Source organism: Medicago truncatula, chromosome 6 (assembly GCF_003473485.1).
Source record: "Medicago truncatula cultivar Jemalong A17 chromosome 6, MtrunA17r5.0-ANR, whole genome shotgun sequence".
Classification (NCBI taxonomy): Eukaryota; Viridiplantae; Streptophyta; class Magnoliopsida; order Fabales; family Fabaceae; genus Medicago; species Medicago truncatula.
The window spans coordinates 30,751,341-30,772,587 of NC_053047.1; the positions used below are offsets into that span (position 1 = coordinate 30,751,341).

Here is a 21,247-nt window from a genome sequence, read left to right on the forward strand (position 1 = left end):
CTGGATTTGGAATAGGGTGTTAGAACTTGGAAGAGTTTTTCAGTTTTGCAATCTAAATAAAAATTTCATCTAAAAAATATTTTGTTCTCATGGCCATTTTATGCCAGAGAGGTAACCTTGGCGCAACTCATAAAGATGTTGTCATGTGTCTCAAAGGTCACGAGTTCCAAGTCATGGAAACAGTCTCATGTGTAAAAAACAAGATAGTTGCGTACAATACACCAGATGGTGGGACCCCTTCACGGACCCTGCTTATGCGGGAGCTTTAGTGCACCGAGTTGCCCTTTTATGGCTATTTTTTGCCAATTGTGTTATTCATTCTAGTTTAATATACATCTTGAATATATTAGAAACCAAATGATATGAACAGTAGTTATATTTAGAGCTCAAACTCACTTTAGAGCAACATTTTTTTTGGGTAGAATTAGAGTAACTTATTTTACCTAGCAGAAGAAATTTATTTTTAGCTATCTTGAGGGGTAATTAACTGATTCAAGTGGATTGGCTCCGATTGTTTTGAATAATCTATTTATCTTTGGATTTTATCTTTTTTCAAATGGAATCAAACCAAACAGAAGATCAATTTTTGTACACTTTTAACACTATGTGCTTTGAATATTAGTACCTTTAAATCTCTTTTACTTTTACAACTTTTTGTTCATTTTGACATTACTTTTTTATTTACTATCTAAGATAAATAGATTAATTAGACATGTAATGTTTTTTCGAGGGGAAGATATGTAATGTTATAATTGTGAGAAAAAAAAAAGTTAATAAAAACATTTGAAATGTACTAATTAACTTTTGAAGTTCAATTTTATTCTCTTTTATAAGACTTGATTGATTTTGCTATCCCAATTTTGATGGGAAATGATAACAAAGAAGTCTAACAAGAAATTTTATTTTAGAAATAGTACATTCAAAGATTTTTTTTTATTATTAATTGTGGTCCCAATCTCTAATGTTTCAATTTTATTCCAAACTTAATAAGATGCAAGACTAAAGGGGTGTATTGGATTAGGATTTTAAAAGACAATTTTTGTATAAAAAAGTCCTGTGAATTTTAAAAGACTTTGAAAGATTTTAATAACTTTTAAGATTTTAAAAGACTATTAAGATTTATAATTGGGATTTTAGAGGATTTACATCATAAGATGTCATAGGATTTGAAATGACTTTATGGATTTATAAGATTTCAAAGTACTCTTTAAACTTAAAAATAAAAATAAAAAACCATTTAAAACACATTCTCTAGCACAATATTCTCAAACACTCTCATGTTAAGTTTTTAGTAATATTTTAATTGTGGTCCCGTAAGAGTTTTAATACTATGTACGACATTTTTTTTATTTTTTTTAAGGATAAAGTTTATAACATTTCATTAAATATTAATTCAAAGATATATCGTTGAACATCAATAAAAATATACTCCCTAAGAATGGGGACACTCCAGCTAAGGTATTAGCTGTCTCATTCGTTTCTCTCAGAGTAAACTCAACATGAGAGTTTGCAAAATATAAATTACAACATCGTTTGTATTCATATAAAATAGTACCGAATTTCGTAAAGTCGTTTTGGTCTTGGTTGTACTAGTCTACAACTTTATTTACATCAAAATCGACATTAGTGAGTTGTAGATCATGCATCCAATTATTTGCATGTAAATCTAACACTTTGGCTACTTCCGTGGAACAATCAAAGCGGACCAAAGGGTTTTAGGAAGCACAAAACACCCATAATCACCATCATCATCATCATCATCACGAATACATATCGAAAACCCCACACAATTCCAAGTGGTGAAGAAGGACGTGTCTATATTGCATTTGAGTTGTCCCGTTGCTGGTTTTCAACGTGTCGCTTGTTGCTCCAACGTTTCTGTACAGGAAGCTGTTGTGCGCGCACCATTGAGTGATTTGCATGTGCTTTTTTGCTCCGTCATATTATTCCTCATCTGCCAATTTGCACACATATGTTTTGCCTATTGCAAAATATGGCTGCAAGTTTCATTTGTTTGATGCCTTGACATACACATAAATTTCAACTCTTTAAGAGGCTCCAAAATGATGGAAACGAGTTGCTTTACCTGCATTTTTTACATTACCTGCACTAAAGCAAACATAATTGTCTCTATAGTGTAATTTCACTACATTTCCTTCTTTATAATAGGCCAAAAACTCGTTGTTCGCCAAACATTAGCTGCATTTGGACAATCGAGAAGTATACACCTTGCATCCTCACAGTTACCGGTTCATATCACACAAACAGATGGACAATGGACAATCATTTATCCTTACACGCATCGGTAAACAACATCATCATTTAAGCCAAATTGAATTCTTCACTTTGGGAGGCACCTTTGATTTCTAATTTCCAGCCCAATAACTTAGCAGTCTAAATAGGAGTTGTCTGCAATATTTTCCATACAAATATGATAAACACTTTTTTATCGAATGATGACTGTGCTCGTGATTTTCGGATATCAAATCATTAATTGATTTGAATCGTTAATTTTTGAACTCTCGATTTTTATTCGTGGGAAGGGAAAAAATGAGTAAAAAACCCTTATCGGGACTTTGGATTCGGGGGTTGGTTACGCGAAGAGAAGGTGCTAGCACCCTAAGCGTCTATGGTATTCCATAGGAACCTCTTACCTAATTTATCTTGTGCTAAATTCATTGCTTATTTGAAAATTAATTACCTAAAAATCTAAGTGAAAGAATGGGGGGAGAAGAAGTATGTTTTTGGTTATTTTTATTTGATTTGGAAGGATACAAATCCCATGCCTACATACCCTTTAAGAAAAGGGATCAAAACCAATGTAGTTCACCTAAAAAGTTTCTTTTTTGGTGGGTTGGTTGATTTTAAATTTTAGAAAATGGTTTTAAGAAGGGATAAGAAGCCTCAAGGCATGAGATAAAATAAGGTGAGGTTGGTCAAATTTTAATTACAAGAAATCAAGTCTATTATGAATATTAATTCAATTAAGCATTTGATTAAGAAAATAAAAAGAAAAACACTTGGGTTACAAACCAAGGTTTATTAAGAAAATATTTTTGGAGTTTTGCATATTTGATTTTTTTGAGAAAATAATTTTTCTAAACTAAACGCTAGCTAAAAAACTAAACGCAACGACGTAACATGAAAGAAAATAAAAGCGGAAAATAAAGTGCGGTGGTGTCGGTGCGTGTGTCGGTGCGTTGTGTTATTACATCAATTCCTAGATACATTATATGGTCTCAAGAGAAATATGATAGTCAGAAATAAAAATGCAAGAAATAAATTTACATCCATCCCCTATTTATACACACTAAGAGCAAATGAATAGCAATAGGATAAAATGACAAAAATTAAACATGCATGAGATGATTCAAATATACTATAACAATAAATGAAAAAAAAAACAGTAAATAAATGTTTAACACAAAGTAAAATATCTTTTTGTAAATTTTTAGAGAAATTTTAAGTAAAAGAGGTGCAAAAAGTAAAAACAAAGGTGACAAAAGTAAAACAGTAGTGAATTTTAAAAACAGTGGGCTCAGACTGGACCAATCGGGACCGTCTGATTAATCAGAGGATCCAGATCCAATCACAGGGAATACTCATCACAGCCACAGGATCTAAGATCTAACAGTTTTAAAAATACAGCACAAAAGCAGAGGAATAACACAGGAAACACAATGACCGTCAGATCAACGATCTGACGGTTCAAACAGAAAATACGCCATATTTCACACAGGAGAACACACACATGATTCCAGATCAAAACACGCAGTAGCCATCAGATCCTAGAACAATCCAGATCTGATGGCATAAAAACAACGCAGTATTGTGAACATTACGGTGGCGCGCGCATGGCATCAGGGGGATATATATATATATAGCAATTTCACACACAAAACACACATAACTTAATTTACTTCTCTCTCTAAAAAAAAACTTATAACACAAAAATGCTCTCCCCTCTCTCTATAAAAGCTTTGTCGGAGAAGAAGGAGGAAGGTGGTCCGACGCGGCGGCCGGCTGGTTTCCGGCAGCGGAGCCACCGCATCGGAAAACTAAACTTTATTTTTTTTAATTTTTTTTTTTACAATCCTCTTCTCTTTCTCCTTCTAAACACGATTTTGAAGTTATTTTTTAAAAGGGTAGAGAGATTTGGGCTAGATCTAAGCTTGAAGATTCGAATTATTTTTGAAACAACAAACAAAAACAAAGATAAAAAAACAAACGTGAAAGAAGCTTCTATTACCTTATCTCTTAGTCGGATTCAAGCTTAGATACCTCAAACTTGCTGTTCCAGTTCCGTTTGCTCCGATTCACGCACTGTTTCTTTCTTCTCCGTGGATTCGAGCTTGTTTTGGCTTGCTCGGTTTCCGCGCCGGTTCGGTTTGTTGGTGATAGTATTGAAATTGTTTGATGGATTTGGTTTTGTGATTCTGGAAATTTGTTTATGAGTTGTTGGTGATGAACTTCACGTGTTCATCTTTTAATTTTTTTTTGATCTTTTGGTGTTGATTGTATACGCTGGAAAAAGAAATGGAAATTAGGGTTTGCAAGGATGATTGAGCGGCTGCCAATGATTGATTTCTCTGTGAAAGTTTGTGCGGCCTCCTCTCTCCTTTTTTGCAAGTTTGATTTTATAGCATTAGGGTTGAAGAGAAAAAGGAAACAAGTTGCAGAAACAGCAACCATGTACTGGTTTTGGAAACAAAAATTTGACCCTATGAATCTGCCTATCTGCCTGAATATGAGGCGTATGAAAAAAATATATTTTTTGGACCCTTGCTGGGATTTTTTGGACTCATTGACATTATAACACAAAAACACAAAATAAACTAAAAAAGAGTAACTAATTTTAAAATCAAAACTAAAATTAAAACTAATAAAAGGTGGAAATTAAATACCGAAATAAAAAAAAACAAAGAGGGAAGAGGGCCTGACTCGGAATCAAAAAATGAGGTACTTCAAAGTAACATCTCTACCGAAATTTCGTCAAAAATGATGAAAATTCCCGACTTTAAAAATACGAATAAAATGGGTAAGAATAGAGAAAAGTGGTCAAAATTTGGGGTATGACAATGACCATTCTTCATTGCTTTCCAAATTAATTTTTCTTCTTCAACTAACTTGATTAGAGGAGTATTCAAAATGTGCTCAGCCGTATCATGATCACAACATTGATTCACCAAATGATGGTTCCATACGTGTAATCAGAGTGTGCACTCTAGTCTATTGAAGCATCATGAGAGGTTAACCTTATACCGAAATACGTAGTCTCGTCTTTTAACCACAGAGCATAAAAAATGAAAATTTCCGGACTCGATCCAATCTTCCACCAAGCACTAGTTCGTACCACTCTCTTAGCGGTAAATATGATTTTCCATACAAAACTTGATTTATGTCCAAGTTCTAAGACTTTGATTGAAGTATTATATAATCATTTATCATGTAATTATTTCAATTATTTAATTTTGTTTATATTGTATATAATTTTTTTTTAAAAGTAAGTCATTCACTTTTTCTCCCACCTAAACCCTCCATCCAAACACACCTGAGACATAGGGAGTCACACTCCTAATATTTTGAATATCATCAATAACATCTTTCATAAATATTATATTATCATATTTGTTAACATATACTATTTGTATATTAATCAAAATCCATTCAATTAGTGAAAAAAATAATACAATCATTCATTAGAAATTTTATAAATAAAAATAAATTACAAGAAAAAGTAAGGTTTTTATTTTAAGGAAGAAAACGTAAAAGTTGAAATTGGTTTATGTTATGGAAATTCGTCCATAATAATAGTCTCTCTTCTATTGAATGAATAAGTTTAACAATCCATAATAGACTCTTATGTTTTAAGTCTTCATGCTTTTATTTTTTAAATCTTCAATTTTTTGGTTTTCCCATAAAAGAAAGAGTAGATATTAAGTAAGAGGCATTTCGGTCAACCCAAAAATGTTAAAAAAAAAAAAAAAAAGCAAAAAGGGGGAAAAAAGAAAAACATCATGCACCTAAAACAGTGGGAGAAAAAAAGGGAGGTTGGTGCATGCATTTTTTAGTAGATTCGCCTAACTTGGAGGACAATTCAATCAATTTAATATAATAATTTTTTTATTTTATTTTTCTAAAACTCTTAAACGGTTTTCTATTATAAGCTTTAAAATAGATTAAAAAAAAGAAAAAAATACAAAACTTGGAAACATACCTAACAAAAAAAATTCAAAAGGATATTTCTAACTTGTCGTAAGGATATTTATAAAGATTTTAAAAGTATAAATTTTGCATTAAAAAACAGTTTTATATTATTAAGGATTTGAATATATGATTTTAAAACATACTACCTCCGTCCTAATTATAAAACCTTTTTTTCCAAAATTGCCGGAATTGAGAAAGTTGGTTATAGCATTAAATTTGTTTATAAATATTACTCCCTCCGTTCCTTTTTAAGTGTCACTTTTGGAGAGATTTTTTGTTCCTATTTAACTGTCACTTTCAAAGTTCAATACAACGTTAAATGCTGTTTTATCAATATTATCCTTAGTTATTTATTGCGGAGAGAAAAATATATGAAATGAGATATTAACTGAATAAGGTCATTATAGTAAAAGTATAGCTTATTACATTAAAAGTAGTATCAATTGTTGATTGTCTTGGTTTGTGCAAAATGTCAAAATGTGACAATTAAAAAGGAATGGATGTAGTATTGTTTTTACAATTTTATCCTTAAAGGTAGAGTTAGTATATGTTTTTAATATAATATTTATGGTTGATTGAAGAAAAATATGCAAAATAAATAGGGGTATGGTGGTAAAGAAATATTTAATGTAATTGAAAATACCAAAAGAGTCTTATAAAAAGGGACAAAAAAGATTATCAAAACTCTCCGATAGATGATTTGTATGTATGTATATATATATATATATATATATATTAACATTCGTTGAATCTGAGTCTTAAGACATATTCTGTTGATCTTGATTGTCGATTACATATGAATAGCTTTAATTTACGTAGAAAATTTGTTTTTTTGGTTTCTTATTTTTTTTTGTGGTGAAATATTCATTTATTGTCAATTTTAATATTTTTTTTTTGGGGTTACATATCACAACTTTGATTTAATTGAAAAAACTAAACAAAACTTGTCAGAATTTGAAATAATGTTCATTAACTCCACCGAACTTTACAATTTTGATTTTTTTTAAAAGGTGAATTAAATAAACAAACAACAACTTATATTAAAATAAACATTTTTCCTTTCTTTTCCAAAACTATCCCTATTATTTTAATGCATTCAAATCCAGTAGTAGTACTATACTACTATAATATTCAATTCATTTATTAAATTAAAACGCCTTTATTGAATTTTCAAGACAAATTAAAACACCTTTATTGAATTTTCAAGACGGACATGAACCATTTTCATAACCAAAATTTATTCTTTTAATTCACCAATTAAATTATATCATTTAATAATTAATTCCCTTTTCTTTAATTACTTTTTCATAATTATTATTTTACCTAAAAAATTACTTTATCATTTTTTTCATTATAATAATTTTATAATTTATTATATATATAGTTTTCTACTTTATTTATTTACTCTACCTTTTTCTTACAAACCCTAATTCTCGTAAATCACTCTTTAGAATCTGTAAACTAGGGTTGTAGTTTTTTCTCTGTATTACTTCAATTTTTTTTTCAAAAAAAAAAAAAAAAATCATTTTTATTTTTGAAGCTTTTTTCTTTCTCTTCAATGGTGAATGTTTAAGCTACAGTGTTACGTTTTTCTCAGTTTTTTCCATCAAAATTGAAAAATCTGCTTCTGGGTTTTCATCATTTCTAAAAAAGTTTATATTTTTGAAGCTTTTCTGTGTTGTTACAAATTTTTGTGTTTCTGGGTATCTTAGTTTTGCATTCAAGTTTTGATTTTTGAAGTTTTTTAGATTTTGGGTTGTGTTAGTTTTGGTTTGATTCTGAGAAAAAATGGAAGAAAGAGAGATTTTTGGTTCTGGGCATGCTGTTAATGTTAACCAGGCCCCACCTGGCTTCAATTTAGCTCAAAATACGTTGAATTTTGCTGGGTCCACGGGAGAGTTACCGGCTCCGGTGCCGGTTGCCGGTGGCGTGGAGGTGAAGAAGAAGAGGGGCAGGCCTAGAAAGAGTGAATCTGGAAGTAAGCCGGCGTTGTCACCGATGCCAATTTCGGCTTCCATTCCGTTGACCGGTGATTTTTCAGGTTGGAAAAGTGGTGGTGGTGGAGGTGGAGGTGTAGTGAAGCCATTTGAATCAATTAAGAAGCCTTTGAAGTTGAATGATTTTGATGAAGGTAATTTTGATGAAGGTACATGACAATTTTAGAAAGAAAAGTTGCTATTTTTAGCCTTTGATCTGGTTAGTTAGTTTGTATTATGTTTGTTTTTGTTATGTTTTTTAGTTTTACTATTACATTTGTTGGAAATAGTAATTGTTAGTTACTAATCTTGAATGTGTGTTTATGTTTTGTTTTGGATTTGATTTGATTCATGGTTTGGAAGTGGAATGTGTGGACCCTTAGCTTAGATTCCCTTTCAGATCTTAAATTGAAGATGTGTGGATACTTTGCTGTCATAGTAATGTGAGGTCGGTTTTCAGATCATTTAACACATGATACATTTGATGATGATATTTTTTCCTTTACGAGGGTAACTGATATTATTTGATTCGGAAATGGAGCTAATGGAAGGGATTAGTTTTTATCAGGGGTAAACGATACACATGATTGCAATTAGTTAATTCATTTTTTCAAATTTTTACCGGTGTTGATGTGTCAGTGTCAGTGTCATGTCTAGTGTCTGTGTTAAATGGTCTGAAAATTGTCCTGCAGTATCTTTGTTTGGACTTTGTATTATGACACGTTGCTAAATAAGGACTCAAAATTGTATAATCTGTGATGTGAAAAGGATGATGGTTGAATTTGCATATTTGAAAATTCAGTAGTTTTACTTACATCCTAGTTGTTTAATTTTTTTTATTGTTTAGATCTTTAAATGAATTCTTCATTGCAGAATGTAATGGTTTTATAAAATGACAGTTTTAATTTATCTGGTCATTTAATTGCATGAAGATGTTTCAAGTCATCGATGAGTTCTGTGTCTAATGCATCACCTGGTTTTGTCTTTATGCATATGATTTAGTGAAGCAGGGTGAATCTATTTTGCTAATATAATTGGACACAGACTAATGACATTTTGTGAAAATGTATAAAATGGTTATTTATTAACTCATATGATTTATGCATTTGGAACTATTTTGTAGATAATGGAATATCACCCTTTGGTTCCAATTTCAAAACACACGTGCTTACTGTAAATTCTGGAGAGGTAATCTGTTCATTCCTTTTAAGCCTATAGTCTGAAAATAGTTAGATTATATCCAAAAAACTTATTTGAATGCCATATTCAGAAGAAGCTTTATGGCTAATCATTTTTGTTTACTCATTGAAACTTAATACATTTTGTTCAATGCAAGTGATCAGTGGGGTTGAATACAATGTAATCTTACCATCTAATATAAACCCCTTTTTTAAATGTGATATTTCCCCTTCTTTATATGTGCTGCCAGAAAAAAGCGGTCCGGTAATTTTGGCAATAATCAAAGTGCAATGGCAATTAACAGAGAGCGTGATGGCCAGACCTAGATGTTGACCTAATCACGTCACTCACATTTACTAACTCACCTGCATACTTTCACTTACACCTCAGTCAATCATACTCCAACTCCTTTCCCTTGCCGCTTCCCTTACCATTTCCAGCTAATTGTTTTCACGCTCATTCCAATTCCAATCTCATGCTTCAGATACAATGTAGACAATCGTTTTAATAATATCGGTAAACTTTTGTTAATGCTCTGCTATTTCTCTTCAAATGTTTTATTTCAAGAAATTTGATTCATATCCATGTTTATCATCAGTTTTTGTTGTGTTTTCACAATTTTAGTAAGTAATAAATAGCAAGGCGGATTTGATCAACCAATTGATTTTTATATATTTTTAATCTTAGTAGCTATGTTCCTTTACCTTGAGTTGATTTTATTTTTTAATTTGCTTGTACGGACTTAATTGGTTTTTCAATTTGGAGCTGTGTCAATGCTATTCTTTTCAAATGTTTTATTTTGAAGACTTCGATCCATATCCTGTTTATGATCAATTTATGAGAACCGCCGACAAATACTGAATAATGAGAACAACCATAAACTGATTATAAACATGATATGGATTGAATTATTCACAATAAATGTTTGAAGAGAAATAGCATTGACACAGGTTCAAATTGAAAAACCTAGTATTTCAATGCAATAAATTGAACAAAAAAAATCAACTCAATGTAAACAAACATAGCCTGTGAAGATAAAAAAAAAAACAAGAAAACATCACTTCATCAAATCCGCCATTGCTATTACTTACTACTAACGGAAGATATAGAATTATGAAAACACAACGAAAACTGATGATAAACTCGGATAGGGATCGAATTCCTCGAAATAAAAGTTTGAAGAGAAATAATGGAGCACAAGACTGTGACAATGATTGGATCCATTGGATATGAAGCATGAGATTGGAATTGGAATGAGCGTGAAAACAATTTCCTTAAAATAATAATAAAGAGGTTGTTGGAGTATGATTGAGTGAGGTGTAAGTGAAAGTAGGCAGAATGCGATCCGCTTTTTTTATTACCAGAATTACCGATCCGTTTTTTTCTTTCCTTTTCTCTGTAGTACTTTCTTTAGATTAGTATGGATGTGTACAACTCAATACCCAAATATATTTGTTAATTGTATTGTTGATTTTCCTATGGCCTGTTTTAGGATGTCTCGATGAAAATAATGTCTCTTTCTCAACAAGAATATCATACTATATCCATTCTGTCTGCGACTGGCACAATTTCGAATGTAACACTTCGCCAGTCGGATGCTTGTGGCGGTACTTCAACGTATGAGGTTAGTTCATTCCTATTTCATTAGCACTGATATAAAGAAGTTCATTGTTGTTTAAAACTTAACATTAATTCGGATATTTAAGTATAACAACAATGCATGTGTGGTTATACAAAGCCTTCTATTTCTGCCATTGTATGCATTAGATATCAAATGTGAATTTTTTAGAGGGCAAGTCCATGGGTTTGTTTTTTTGAAGTGTCCTATTATATATGTGCTAAGTGGTCTTTTATGCTCCATTGTTTTGATATAATTCCATCCCTTTGTTTGAAAGAATCTCCATAGTTTCAATACTTTTTATGATTGTCCCTTGTAAATATGGCTTATGACCTACGAAGTACAACCACATTCACCGACATGGGTAATAATTTAATATAGTAAAAGTGATTGAATGTAGCCATATGTGCCGGTGTCATACCAATGTCAGACACATATGCGTGTTGGACACCGAACACATCTTCAATCTTAAGTGTCAGTGCTACATTGTGTTGTACTTGTGGCATGCAACAATTCAAAGGGAAAGTGATTGTATAATCAAACATAACACTTCTTTCATGTTATGAATTTCTGTTTTGATTCAAAATTATTTGCCATTAATTTGCTCTAACTTCACACCGAGTTGATTCACTGCTATTTTCCTACTAAGAAATGCTAAGAACACACTCTTAAATTATTGCGGATCTTCTTAATTATAACACTAGATGAAACCATCAAATAAAATGGGGTGACACATATTTTGTGCTTTTACAGGGAGTTTTCGAGATTCTTTCCTTGAGCGGCTCATTTGTGCCAACCGAGAATGGATTGACAAAGAGCAGATCTGGTAGAATGAGTGTCTCACTGGCAGGTCCAAATGGTCGTGTTTTTGGGGGTGCACTGGCTGGTTTGCTGGTAGCTGCTGGTTCTGTGCAGGTAACTTTTGTTTCATTTTAGAAGAATATAGATATCTGATAGAATATTAGAAAAAACTTGTGAACTATGAAGCACTGACGTGGATGTGGACATGGGACTCACAAGTCAACACTTGTAATAATTTGAGAAGATAGAATAATTGAATGCAATTACATGTGTCGGTGTTGTGTCTGACACCGAACACGCCTTCAATCTGAACTGTCGTTGCTAGATAGCTCGTGAAAAATCGTTAATAAGAGCATTTTAATTAACCTTTGTTATAAAAGGAAATAACACTGGTGCTGATTGATGATGGTAAGGATGATTGGAATTTCGACCATGCATTATTTTTATGCAATGCTATCAACTACTACTTAAATGAAAAAAAACTAAGGGTCTGCAGATTTTCTAAAAACATTTTTCAGTCTTCATTTTCTAAAACCTGTTTTCATTTTAAATTAATAAAATGGTGATGAAAAACTCATATAGTGAACAATTCTGATATAGAACATAGGAAGAATCCTTATTCGTAAACAATGAAAACAGTGTTTCGACACTTTCTAGATTTCTGAAAATGTTAGATCTATTTTCAAAAATTCTAAAAGAAAATGGTTAGAAAAATATTGTATCTATATATTGGTAAGTTTATTAGTTACATTTGACTGAGCACTTTTCCCTCTTTGTTTATGCATTAGGTTGTGGTTGCGAGTTTTTTTCCAGAGAAGGAGAATCCAAAGAGGCAGAGGGTCGATCATTCGGCACCAACTGCCCCTCCTACATCATCTCATATTAACAATCATGTTTCTGCCGAAGAATTGAGAACTGATATTGGTGGAATGAAGCCTATCATGTCACCGGCAGGTTTTAACTTCGCTTCTTTCGGCAATGGCCAAGGCTCTGGCAACTCATCATCATCTGCGGATGATGAGCATGTCTAACCCTAGCCATTAAGATGCTCATGCTTGACTCATTGATTCTTAGAATTATTGACCGATGAGATGAAGTATCCATTTGATTCTCTGACTATAAGAAAAATTGTTATATTATGTACCAGTAGGTATTTGGTTAAATGTAGCTCTGATATGGTTGTAGCAAGTAGATTTAGGATACATGTTATGTATGCTCCTTATTTAGAATTTATAACAATGTTTGAAATTTGAGTGAATGTGGAATGTTTCTAAACTTGTAACCTAACATTATTATATTAATGGTTTATGGTTGTGAAAGTGGAAATTAGATGTTATGTTAGTCTCTGTGTGTTTACAATGTTGTAACAATGAAATGTTTGGTGTTTACAAGTTTAGAAACATATGGTGTAAACAATAGCTTAAATTAGAAGTGTTTAACTTTCTAATTGAATAAGAAACTTGATTAGTAGCTGCTCCAAATAATCCATGTCTTGTGCTTGTTTGAAACTTTAATCTTAAGCACTCTATGGCCGGGGATAACTCTTGGGTGACAGTGTGGTTGGTGATATTGATGACATTGCTCATTGGTCAAATACAATGTCACAAGTGTAAAACTAACAAAAAAAACTTTGTAAAAGAAAGAGAAGAAAGTCACAAAGTATGTATTATATACATTGGGAAAGAGGTATATGTGGGCCCATAGGGCTCCTCGACAATTAAATTTAAAAAGGTTAATTAAGTAAATGATCTATACAAAATATTCAGAATTTGGGATAGAGAGAGTATCAACTTTTCATATTTCATGATACATTTAATTAAGTAAATGATGTATATTGATTAAGTAATTTATCATATTAATTAAGTTATTTAATATTCAAAATTTGGGACGGAGGGAGTATCATTTTTAATTAAGTAAATGGTCTATATTAATTAACTAATTCTCCATTTTAAAGAGGTATATATTTCTATTACCAAATTGTCCATTGTGTATAGATATATTTAATATTAACTTTTAATTAAGGTTATAGTCGGAAAAAGAATAATAAATGCATCATGAAATTTGTAGATAACCTTATATTAAGGGACAAACCCTATTTTGTAAGTAGTCTTATAATTAGGGACGGAGGTATCATTTTTAATTAATTAATTAAGGAAAATGCTAACTTGGGCACAAGATAAGAAATCAAAAGTAGAAATTAAATGTTGAAAATTGTGTATTTTTAATTTTGAAAACTTTAAATTTTATATTTTTAACTTGTGCATTTATTAATTAATTCCATTTTTAACTTCTTAACTTTAATTAAATATTCAATAAACCTAGTAAAAATTAACTTTTTTTTTTTAATAGAAATCTACTCCCTCCGGTCCTTATTATAAGAAACAATTGACTTTTTAGATTCATTGTGTATGTGATATATCTAATCTATATTTATAACGAGATACATTAAATATTTAATGAACGTAAAAGTCAACTGTTTTTTATAAGGATAATGTTTCATGAACACCCTTTTCTGCATACACACTATGTACCACTCCCATGTGAGAGTGTGTGAATGTGAGTTTCTTGTGTATGTGGGGACCACATGGACACATGTCACAATTGTGTATGGGTGTATAAGTGGTACATGCCATCTAAGGTGATCTATGTATCACTACTCTTTTTATAATAAGGACCGGAGGGAGTATAAGGCATGAGTGTCATATGTATAAAGCTGTTTGTTTCAATTTTTTTGTTAATTATATTGGTTATAATTTCATCGAATAAGTGTGAAATTCTAGGATCGAAATCAAACCTATATATATATATATATATATATATGCATTAATCCTACCAATTAACTTATACGACATATTTTCATGTTTTAATCTATACTATATCTAAAGAAAATTATCCATTTCAGCACACTTTTGGGTTGGACTTTTCATTTCAAAAATACCCTTAATTTTTAATTTTAATTTTAAATACAAATAACACGTGTAACAAATAGATAAGAATAAATTTTATTTAATAAGAAAACTTACACACAATTCTTTATGAACTGTTCTTATTGTTAGCCAATTATAAAATAACACGTGGATTACTAATCTATGTCACTAATCGTCTACGATCAAACTCACAAAAAACTAGCACAAAACTAAAAGTCATGTTACTTTTTTATCGGTCGATTTTATGTTGTACATATGTGTTTTTTCCCCCCAATACAACCGACAAAGATTGCCAAGTATTTTCATATCTCTTCCACAAAAAACAATATTTCCATATTATTTTACTACTTCCACAAAAAATAGTATTTCCATATTATTTTATTATGTTATCCTTCCTTAGCCTTTGATCAATTGTAACAAACGTGAACAGAAAATAATGGTAAAGATTGAACTTTAAATGCTATAAAAAAATTAGTAACAAACGTGACAAAAAAATAATGTTAAAGGTTGGACTTTAAATCCTCTAAAAAAAAATATTAGTAACAAACATGAGCAAAAAATAATATTAAAGATTGGACTTTAAATCCTTCATGAGTCAATTAATTTTATGCATTATATTTGACTTTGCTGGTTTATAAGTGATTATGATTCAAATTATTTACGATTAATTTTGAGGATTATTTGACTTTGCTGATTTATAATTGCTTATACAAACTATGATAACGTGATTTTTTTTTTTTATATAAAGAGAACCGTGGTTTTTTTTTTTATAATTATTATTAAATAAAGGGAAAATAAGAAATAACATCCCCTGCCGTTAAGCTCCTTCCCGTGTCGTTCTGCATGTATACAATTGATAAACTGCTCCCATGGCCCCCATCCAATATCCAACAAAATACAGTGAAATGAAAGTGTTAAAATCATTTAAACAATTCAAAATTGTTAAACCATAATCACACTCATCTTACCAACAACTAAAAACAGAAAGACTATAAAACTTCAAACCACCATCTTCTGTTTTTGGTTACATTCAAACCACCATCTTAGAGACCATTAAGAGAGGACCGTTGATTAAGAAGTATGGATATGAACACCGACACTAGATACATCATGAATACTGACACGCCAATGACGTTATAATTTGAGAAAATCACATAATTTAGGTTAATTATATTTGTGGACGGTGATGCAACACGTGTTCAGACACATCTAATGTGAGGAGTGTATGTGATTCATAGGTGAGGAGTAATATCATAATTCGTAATCACAATAGAAAAGAAAAAAAATCAAATAGAAGTGGAAATAGAACCGGTGGATTAAAGACAAATAAATAGGGTAGAAAGAAACAAGTGGCTACACTACCATATCAACCGGAATTCTTAGACTCAATTACTCAAGTAAGTATCCCACCACATATTTTAAAGGTAAAAAAAGGTGCACCTTTGATGTTGTTGCGAAACATAAACCCTAGATATGGTCTGTGTAATAGGACACGGATGTTATGTCGTAATTTATTTAAGAATATGTTGAATGTGGAAATCCTAACGGGAAGCAATGCTTGAAAAAGAGCATTCTTGCCCATAATTAAATTAAAAACAAATGCGAGTTCAAGACTTCCCTTTGTGCTTAGTAGAAAACAGTTTCCCGTTAGACTAAGTTTTGCTATTACCATAAATAAGTCACAAGGGCATACCATTCTCAATGTCTAAATCTATCTTTCATGAATGGTCATTTATATGTAGCTTTATGAAGATGAGTTTCTCAAAATTTAACCAAAGTTCTCATTAAATAAAGAAAAATAGAAGGAGAAGATGGAGACTTTACGAAAAATGTAGTTTTAAAGATATTCTTTTATCGTAATTATAACAATGTTTCTTTTACATAACATGTCATTTATACATTTATGTTATGATGTTACTAATTACTATTAGAATAAACTCTAAATAATCATTATTTTATCTTAATTTTATATGCAGACAAACTAAAATATGTTGAGTTCAAAAATAATTTTGCTATACGCATTGACAATATTTTGTTTATAAACCAATATATCAATAATTTCCATTAATATTTTGAAATTTCAAAATTTTAATAAAAATTATACAAACAAACATAATAAAATAATCACATGCGTTAGCGCAGTAGAAATCGTGTCCGTCTTTCCGCTAATATATATAAGGAAGTTGAGATTTCAACTGCGCGTGAAAAGTTTTTAAATAGAAAATTCATTGTAACTACCAATTGTATTGATTAACCAATCAATTTTTTCTTGACAAAACTATTCAATCTATTAAGCAAACTAAAACTTGCCTAAACATGTGTGCTTTCCAAGAGTCTTTTGTTCATGGTTTGCCTGTTATTTGATTGGGTCATGCTAACAAATATCCTAAAGGAACTTGTGTTGAAATAGGATCCACAATTCTTTAAAGATGAAAAATAAGTGTATAGTCCATTTTTACTAGATTTGAAAAGTTTACTTTTTAGTAAATAACATAGGTAAAGAGATATGACTAAGATCATCCTGATGAAAAACGACAAATTTCATTTTACTCAGTCTTAATTGTATCACATGCATTGCGGTGTTACTTTTGAGAAATACAGACAAGACAATATCTCACCAATCTAAAATATAAGATGAGATTATCAATTACAGACTGTATGTGTCAAAAAAGTATTAGAATGAAGAGAAGTTTCGCTGGAACCCATGTAAGGAACATTAAAATTGTGATCATAAATTAAACTTTCTATCAACATATCACCGTTTTTAAAAATAACAGTTGTATTGTATCTAAGGTAGTACATATATAAATAATTTAAATTATTACTTCTCAAGTAAAGAGTGGTTTATTTACATTTGATTAGAGTAATTATCACCCAGAGTTTGTACGTTTTGCATATTTCTTAATATGTAAAAGATGAATAGCTTTCTATTAAAAAAAAGTTAATTTTTATCGTAATCAACCATGAATGTATCACATCACATGTATCACTTACAATAAATACAAACAAGATAAATCTCTCACTTAATTAGAATTTGAGATTTGATTAGAGTAATTATCACCCAGAGTTTGTACGTTTTGCATATTTCTTAATATGTAAAAGATGAATAGCTTTCTATTAAAAAAAAGTTAATTTTTATCGTAATCAACCATGAATGTATCACATCACATGTATCACTTACAATAAATACAAACAAGATAAATCTCTCACTTAATTAGAATTTGAGATTTGATTAGAGTAATTATCACCCAGAGTTTGTACGTTTTGCATATTTCTTAATATGTAAAAGATGAATAGCTTTCTATTAAAAAAAGTTAATTTTTATCGTAATCAACCATGAATGTATCACATCACATGTATCACTTACAATAAATACAAACAAGATAAATCTCTCACTTAATTAGAATTTGAGATGAGGTTACCATTTAATAAATTATCTTTATCGAATGTGATGTTAGTTATGTACCTGCGACTTGAACTTTATGGCGTTGGAAGTTCGTCGATGGAGAGCAAAGTTGTATCTAAACCCATCTCAAAAGAGCCAAACAATAGTTAATTGTAGTTTGGTGGGTGCATGGGAGCAATCACTTGGTGCCTAAAGAGCAATAATCATGTTATTTTCTTATAATTTTGCTCTTCTTCCAGCAATTTTTGCTCGCACCAAACTGTTTGGACAATTATACCCCCTTGAGTGAGTGAAGTCACGCCGTGTGACTTAACTCACGCACCTTATAAGCTCTGCGTGACTTAAGTCATGCACCACTGGCATGTGCGCGAGTTAATTCACGCAAGTTGGCCGGTGGTTAGAGCTCAAGAATACACGTTTTTTGGACGGTGGTCAATGCATTTTAAGGGTTTTTACACGTTTTTTTTTTTTTTTTTTTTTTTTTTGAAGTTTTTTCACGTTTTTTGACCTCATTAAGTGCTATGTTACCTTAAACCACCTATAAATACCCCTCCAAACTTCTCAATTTCCTCACACCATCTCACATTCTCTCACTCTACTCCTCACTCTCTCCCCCTATGAATTTCATTATGTTCCTTCTTTATTTTGGTGTAAAAAGAGAAAAAGGTCATCTCTGGGGATAAAATGATGATTAGTGAGCAACTTTCTTGGGAAAAAAAGAACCAGAATGGGTAAAACTAAGTGTGCAGATTTACCCCAGGAAGGCTGGTTTTCTTGTGGATTTCTTTTAGTTTTACACCGGAAGCTAGGTTTTCTGGTGGTTTTTATTTTTTCGCATATTTAGTTTTACCCCATTGTAAATGTAATAAGAATTATATTAATAAAATGATATTTTATATCTATTATTTTTGTTTCTTTATTTTTGTTAATTTTTGCATTTATTTTATGATTGCGTATTGAATAATAAATTCGAATAAATAAATTTGAATAAATTCAGCAATTCGAATAAAAATTGTGTATTGAATAAATTCGAATAAAGTTGCGTATTAAAAAAATCGAAAAAAAGATTAATTAAACTCAGCGTGAATTCAAATAAAGTTGCGTATTGAATAAATTCGAATAAAAGTTACATTACATTACATAAACAACATGTATATCAACTATATATGTTATCACATCAAATTCCTTCGTATAAGACGAGTCATCACATAAAGAATGAGGTGCATTTCGTGACACTCATCTTATATGAAGGAATTCGATATCATAATTTATATAGATGATTATGCATAATACATGTTGTTTTGAAACTACATTACAATACATAAAGTTCCTAAATATGTCATGTCATTACATTACATTACATTCAGGTTTTACCTTCAAACTACAACAATTGTCTCACCTCTGAAATGGTAAATTTAAACTAGCTAAAAGACAGCTCTCAAACTTACACCCGGAAGTTCTATTGTTCCATTCAAAAGATTAAATTCTTGTTAGGCTTGGTTTAAATGATGGTATTAAGTGTCAAAAGAATGAGGTGCATTCCTTGACACTTCAATACCTTCATCTAAACCAACCTAACAAGAATTTAATCTTTTGAATGAAACAATAGAACTGCAAAAAACATATAACTAATTCATGTTTGTACTTAAAGCCGGGAAGCTCCTAACAATGAACTGTATTCCCAAAGTATTCAAGCACGTCTACGGCAAAACAGGACACCTCACATTAATAGAAAATTGTGGAATCATAAGGCGATATTTAAAGAGAGTACAATATTCCACTGGTGACATATGCTAACCTAACTCATCAATTGGGATAGTTAGAAAAAAATTCTAAACATGTGTTGCTTGCAAACACCCTCAAACTGTCTTCTATATTGTGATCGTGTGAAACTTAAATTCCATATGTTGATGTTCAATATATCTAAAAAGAGTTACAAACCGAATTACAGAGATAAATGTTTTATAATGAAACTACAATTCATAATGTATCTTGCCCAAAAAAGCCAATTCGTTATGTATCAATTTTACAATGTCCTAATAGTACTATTTTACAAATTTTCTATCAATCTCAAATTTCGCATAATGTTCTTGTCACTAAGCTTTTGTGCTCTCAAATTGTGCAGAGTTTGAGTAGCATGTAAATCACTTGCAAAAGAAAATAATAACAGGACAGAAACAATTAAAAAAATATTCCATGATAAAGAAATGGAATTAGATATGAGAGCGTCATCCTCCATCTCTCTACGATGTTCTTTTGTTCGTTTTGTAACATGGGTTTTGAAACAAGAGAGATCATGATTTGCGAACACATCCAAGATTTTAGAAGAAGTTTTGATAGAATTGATAAGGCAATATCATCTCGTATATATTTGCTGACCTTTTCAATAGTTGCAGCCACCGATTAATTCTCCATCGAGACGAGACAAGTTTTGCTTGCAAATTGTTGCAGCCTCTGATGCCTCCATCGATTCTCTTACAGGAGGACAATGAGATTTTGAGAGCAAAAACCCACTTGGGACCTGGGAGTGTGCTCCTCCTCAAGGTCTCAGGTTCGAATCTCTGGTGCCAATTTGAGGGGGTTAGTTTAGCTTCTTCAAAAAAAAGATTTTGAGAGTGAATTTGTTCGCAAATAGATAGGAAAGTGTTTGAGGAGAGACAGATGGGAAAGTGAGAGTTATTGTCTCTTTTTAGAGAGTTATTTTCTTTTCTATTTATTTTTAATTATTGAATGCAAATCACATTTCCACGTGCACATCTGTTATGAAGATCCCATCATAATCAGCATCTCTGATTCTCAACATTTCTATTCTATCAGAAATCATGGCGGGGTTGTATAAAAGGGGGAAACTTCTTCTTGATAGTTTTCATACATTTTCTTCAAGGGTTTCATCACAAAATTCCAGAATTTTCATATCCCGGTATTTCAATTCTAAGAAATTAGGCAGCACAAAGGGTTGTTTTCAACAGAATAGTACGACAAATTTAAGATAATTTACAATGTGTATCGATGTGTTTTCGTTGTACTAGTTGTTGGTTCAGGTGTTCTTATTACTGTGAAATATGGAAATTTGCAAAATGTTCCTTACACTAAGCGAAAACATTTGCTTCTTTGGTCAAATGCGCGAGATAGG

At 31.0% G+C, this 21,247-nt stretch overlaps 1 protein-coding gene across 2 annotated transcripts; it reads left to right on the forward strand.

Annotated features, from left to right (window-relative positions):
* The first annotated feature begins 7,661 nt into the window (after positions 1-7,661).
* LOC11422923 (AT-hook motif nuclear-localized protein 6) lies at positions 7,662-13,122 on the forward strand. Of its 2 annotated transcripts, none has more exons than XM_003619635.4 (5): positions 7,662-8,353; positions 9,307-9,371; positions 10,855-10,986; positions 11,734-11,895; positions 12,570-13,122. In XM_003619635.4, the coding sequence occupies exons 1-5, from the start codon at positions 7,996-7,998 to the stop codon at positions 12,810-12,812; spliced, it is 960 nt and encodes a 319-aa protein (XP_003619683.3). In that variant the 5' UTR covers positions 7,662-7,995; the 3' UTR covers positions 12,813-13,122. The 2 variants fall into 2 exon arrangements, with proteins under 2 accessions (XP_003619683.3, XP_013452605.2); XM_013597151.3 differs by having other exon boundaries at positions 7,662-8,338; positions 12,570-12,904.
* The last annotated feature ends 8,125 nt before the right edge of the window (positions 13,123-21,247 follow it).